The sequence below is a fragment of the Sorghum bicolor genome, chromosome 10 (assembly GCF_000003195.3).
Source record: "Sorghum bicolor cultivar BTx623 chromosome 10, Sorghum_bicolor_NCBIv3, whole genome shotgun sequence".
Taxonomy (NCBI): Eukaryota; Viridiplantae; Streptophyta; class Magnoliopsida; order Poales; family Poaceae; genus Sorghum; species Sorghum bicolor.
Window position 1 is genome coordinate 56156606 of NC_012879.2, and position 5839 is coordinate 56162444.

The 5839-nt window shown below is 45.0% G+C and overlaps 1 protein-coding gene across 1 annotated transcript; it reads right to left on the bottom strand.

Moving 5' to 3' along the window:
* Window positions 588-5839, bottom strand: LOC8069385 (probable serine/threonine-protein kinase PBL17). The gene is made up of 6 exons (XM_002438757.2): window positions 5456-5839; window positions 4132-4442; window positions 3708-3843; window positions 2941-3077; window positions 1734-1857; window positions 588-1642 (listed from the first exon to the last, which is right to left on the bottom strand). Exons 1-6 carry the CDS (start codon window positions 5502-5504, stop codon window positions 999-1001), a joined length of 1401 nt encoding a protein of 466 aa, XP_002438802.1. The 5' UTR covers window positions 5505-5839; the 3' UTR covers window positions 588-998.

A 5839-nucleotide genomic window follows, 5' to 3' on the forward strand; every position in this document is an offset into this window, starting at 1 on the left:
ACAAACAAAAGTGCTACAGTGTCGATTTTGTAAATTTTTTTTGAACTAAACAAGGCCTTAAAAGCTTGCGTGTTCACGTATGTCGGAGCTGTCTTTTAATGAAAACAGAGGGGCGGGGCGTTTTGGAAGAGCCAAAATACTTCCGGCTCCTCCGGAGTACACCTTATTTCACGAGCTTACCACTCTGGCTGTGCACCGAAAAAAAAAACTTTCGGCTCCTCCGGAGGACGCCTCCTTATTTCACAACTATCTCCAACAATTGTCACCCAAAATAAAAGACTCATTTGTCCTTTGAGTAGCACTACAGGTAAAAGATTCCATACCTATTTTTAGTCTTCTCCAACAACAAGACCTAAAAGACAACACTCTCCTGGTACCTAAAATGAAAATTTAGGTTATGCCTCTTCTAATACCTAAAATGGGTCTTCTGTATGGGTACTCTGTTGAAAGCTATAGGTATTGTTGAAGGGTATAGGTATTGTGTTGGAAACCTATTTTGAGTTTAGGTTCCCTCTCGATGTGCACCGAAACCAAACCCAAAAAAACCCTTTGCCGGTCTTGGAGACTTGAACAAATTGACAACACAGTGACTAATCTATCAATTTCCATGGTGTTGTTGATTCCCCGCAGGACTGTTCAAGATTACAACTCAGAACAAGCATCTTTACAAGTAACTCAACAGACGGGTAACGGCACCAATTGTCAGGACACATCTCTCCACTTCCATTTTTGGAGTGGAAATCCGCCCCCCCCCCCCCCCCCCCCCCACACACACACACACACACGGAAATAAGTGTATCAGGTTGGCAGGCACTCACACATGCTTTCCATCACAACTCTCCTCTACATACAATTGCTAATCGGAAGAATAGGAACCCTAGCGTGGCCGGTGGCCATCAGAGAAAAATTTATAACTGGCTGATCTTTGAGAACAGGGGGTGAAGGCACAAAAGGCAAGCAACGAGGGCTCACGTTGTCGAAAAAAAACTGCTCTGGTGTTATATCTTGTACAAATCCTCATCAGGAGGGTCCTTTATGCTTCCATTTGGGGATGCGAGTGCCTCCAGGCCGAGCTGCTGTCCGTCAGAGTCTGGTGACGGGATGTACATCTTACACTCCAACGATGGCTCGCTCTTGCTCCGGCCATTCCCAGGCCGTGTTCGCCTGCTCTGGGGGACTGGCTTTCCATTCACGGGGGGTGGCATTGCGGTGGTCTTTACTGCCGGTTCCTGCTTGGCCTTCTCCAATTCAACTCTGTCTGCAGGCTCCTTTGGGACCTCATAGAGCGTCACGGCACCTGTGATACTGTTCTGGAGGAGTATGTCTTGGCATTCAGGCATGTTCTGCACCGCCTCAAAGGTCTCAACAACTTGGCTCATGGTTGGTCGTCCTTTGGGATTCTGGCTCAGGCAGCGGTATGCAAGGCTTGCCACCTCAATGGCAGCCTTGGTGGAGTATTGCCCTTCCATTCTTGGATCGATTATTCGGAACAGCTTCCTGTTATGGACGAGGAGGGGCCGTGCCCAATCAACTAGGTTATGCTCACGGCTCGGTCGGCTCTTGTCTACAGCCCTTCTTCCAATAATCATCTCTAGAAGCACAACTCCAAAGCCATAAACATCACTTCGTGCCGTCAGATGGCCTGCATCAAGTTAATTGGTGATTGAGGATTAACATATTTGGACCAAGTCAAGTACCATGAGTTTGGTAGTTGATAGGAAATCCTTGCTTACCAGTCATGACATATTCTGGAGCTGCATATCCATAAGTTCCCATGACCCGAGTCGACACATGGGTCTGGTCTCCACTAGGACCTGTTCTTGCGAGACCAAAGTCTGAAAGCTTCGCATTGTAATCCTGCAACAGCGGCAAAGAGTGGCAATGAGAAGCTATCAGAAGTATCTATTAATACATAACATATCAAAATCTGCAGTGAGAGTGCAACATTTTGTTGAAAAGCAGAAGCCGGAAGTGGGTTTTTCAAACCTTTGTATCAACTCTTGAGAAAGTAATAAAATCGTCTGGAATTTATATAAAAAAAAGTTTCTACAAGATGGGTAAGGCAAAAGTAATTGTCTTTATTACCCTCAAAAAACATGGATGCATTTTGGAGGCACAGTAAATAAAATTGCATGTGTGGGGGACTTAGTACAATGTATACACACGAGTAGTTCCTCTAGATGTTGAGATAAACACATTGTGATATATAGACATGGCAGTAAAAATATCATGGTTATCACGGCGGAAGGCGAGGCGACTCAATACCGCATTGCCGCTTTGGCAAGTGAGGCATGAGGCAAGGCGATGCCATACAAAGGTAAGGAAATGCAAGACATCAGCGTGAAGGAGGAAGAAAAGGAGAAAAGAAAAGGAAATGGAGGAAGGAAGGAGTAAGAAGTAGGTTGGCCAGCCCATGTGCCCCTCCCCTACATACATCACCATCCAGAAGCATCTAGCGCTGTCACCCTGCTTCTTGCATCTCTCACTCTCATTCTCAGAGCCGTCGTTCCGCCTCCGCCTCCACCCCCGCCCTGTCTCTTGCTTCCTCTCTGTCCTTCTCCAGATGTGCCATCGCCGCTCACAACCTATCCGCTTCCTTTCACTTTCCTCATTGTCCTGCGCCCTCAGATGAACCACCACCACAGCCCCTGGTTGAGCGATTGGCAAGCAGGGATGGAAGAAATCAAGCGAACAGCAGTGGAATAGAGCAGAAGGCAGAATCGAGTGGGCGGCGGCATGCATGTAAGGCGACAGGGCGACACCTAAGAGCTTCGACACTTAAGCGAGGCCTTAATGAACTCGGAAAATATGTTACAAAATATAATTTGGTAGGTAGTGAAAGAAGTTTTATACAGAAACAACCTTAGACATGTCATTGAAATACAGCATAAATACAGCAATACTATCAACACATTAAAAAATAATATATGAAACACGAACCGCATCTAGCAAGATGTTTGATGTCTTGAAATCTCGATAAATGATGGATCTCTCAGCTCCGTGAAGGTACTCGAGCCCCCTTGCAGCACCCAATGCAATCTTCATGCGTGTTGACCATGGCATATTAAGGCAAACCCCTGCAATGTTACAGGCAAGATAAAATCAATGGAACACCCTCTAGAAATGGAAATATAGATATAACTAAAAATCAAATATGTGAAGCTTGATTAGCAGATTTTCCTGTCACCACTTGAATAAGAACATCTCTTACAGAGAAAAATAGCAAGCATGCTTTTCAGATCAATCAATGATGTTGAAAATTAAACTCAGCACATACAAGACTACCATCCACTTTAATGCCGGTGCAGTAACTATTGTCATCTACTAATGTATATTAATTTCATTTTCTTAATAATCAGGTTACCAATTACCATAAGAACTCCAATCACATATGATCACCTGGCCAACTTTAATACAGGGTTCAGTACATAACTTGAAGTGCTAGTTGGATCAAAAGACTTCCACAAGTTCAAACAAATACTACCCACTATCATTTCAAAAAGAAACCCTTACATTTGGAGATCACATTTGTAGTGTAGATGGCTGGTTAAGCGGCCATGCACAATAGTCACTGATGAGATTAAACTGAAACTAATACCAATTTCCTTCCTACTGATGATTTGTCCCAAGGCAAAAATGATACACCCCTACGCTATGAGGAACAATGGATGTTAAAGAGGTAGTGCAAATAGCCGGTTAGAGCTTACGGCGAAAAAGGTGCTTTTCGAGGCTTCCACAAGCCATGTACTCATAGACAAGCAGTCTATGTGAACCCTCACAGCAATAGCCAATCAGTTCAACAAGATTTGGATGACTAAGTTGCCCAAGATAATTGACTTCTGCCTGGAAACACATCAGAAAACCATTAGTGGTCCAACAATTGCAAGTAGATTTGCAGCCTAGTTTTCACTCTTCTACCTCTAGTGCGATGTGAAAGTTATTTCTTAAAAGGTAAGCAAGGAAAATGTCTATATCCAATATAGACTACAAAGAAAATTGTTATCACTTAGTAAGTCTTCAAGACAGCTAACCTCGTAAAGATTTCACACAGGCAAGAAATCAAAAGGAATTATTTTCAATGTACATTACCAAAGAAAGGTTTAGAAACAGGAACAGAGCAATGAGACTTACCAGCCACTCCTTGTCCCCTTGAAAGCCCTCTGGGTTTAGTTCTTTCACAGCAACCTGTCTGGATGGGAAACCTGCTCTAACATTTTCATCAATTACACCTTTGTAAACAACTCCAAACCCACCCTCTCCAAGAATTTGATCTGGTCGAAAGTTTTTTGTGGCTGCTCTCAATTCATCATATGTGAAAATATTCACATTTCCATATCCTTCTACTTGCAGGTCCACCACATCTTTTGGAGGAGCAAGAACACTTGCTATAACTTTAGAATCGGATTTAGACTTCCTCAGTCCGTCTGGTCCAGCAGCTTCAGCTGATAGAAATTTTAGAAGTAACTTCATCAGGAGAGGATCAAAGCTTGTACATATAGTCAATGCATTTCTTTAAGATGCATCAATACTTCAGTCCCTGAAGACAATTCCTTTTTTTTTATTCACACTGTTCCATGACGTGCATGCAAATGGACTGTATTGTGCATCATGCCAATAAGAAGGCCTTTCGGGACAACTGCGAAGGCATAAGCATAACTGCACAGTGATAATGATCTTAAAGGAAGATTAAAATGGTTTTAAGAGAGCATTTATGGTCACAAGATAGCATAAGCAGGATAGTCCATGTCATGTCTTCCCCAGAATTTTTGGACAAAGCAATCTCTACTAAAGCTCATGAAGATATCAGCACAACTGCGAAACTGCCCATTATTTGCTTTATCCAATAAATGTATTAGGGTTAAGTTGAGACACCGTTTGACTAACTTGTCAGGAATCAATTGAAGGTCAAGTTACCAGAACTGTTCAAGCACGGCCTGCGCAGGTACCAAATTATCTGAGAACTTTGCTGATGTTATTTGTACATCAAACTATGAGCTGCAGTTGACTTATTCTTCCCCATAGACTAGGCCTTGCCCCATAATGCAATTCTATAAGCAACGCATGGGTCTATTATTGTACCACATGCCTTCCACAAGACATCAATGAGCAAAATTACACCATGCAAAGTTTGTGGAAGAAATTGGGCACTGTAGAGCATGAAAATACAACATTGAATAGGGAAAAATTGCGCCAAAAAGGCTATGCATGGCACATCCCATCACTTGTTACATGAGCTCACAAGCACAGATAGCAACATGCTACAATCGGGCATTCCAAACAATCAAAATCCATCATTTCCTCCCTTCTTAAGGTGATTCTACCAAAATCCAAAAGCAACTGATAGCCAATCTGTCCAGATTACACAGGTAACCACGCCTAACCTGGCCTCACGGATATATATAGTACCCTATAAACTATACATGAGAGGGGAGTAGGACAAGCAAAGAGCACGAACCTGGCCTGCTCTGGAGCCGGTGCTCCTCCTGCGAGAAGCATCCGCCCATGGGAACCCCCAAGATCACCGGCGGAGCCAAGGCCCGGCCACCCTGGGCAGCTGGCCGGGCTCCCACGGTACAGCAGAGGTGGGAGGGGAGAGGGAGGTGCGTACGCAGGGTCGCCGGCCGGTGCGCGGAGGACGGAGGCGAGGGCGCGAGGCGACTGGCGAGAGGCGGGAGGGGGAGCCGCCGACGCCGCCGCGGAGCCTGGGACTGCCCCTCCGTCGCTGAGGGACCGAGCCTGAGCCGCTGAGCGCGAGTGGGGAAAGGAGCAGAAGATCTGCGCTGAGAGACCGACCCTGAGCGGCGCTGCGAGGAAGATGAGCGTCGGCGCGGCGCTGCAA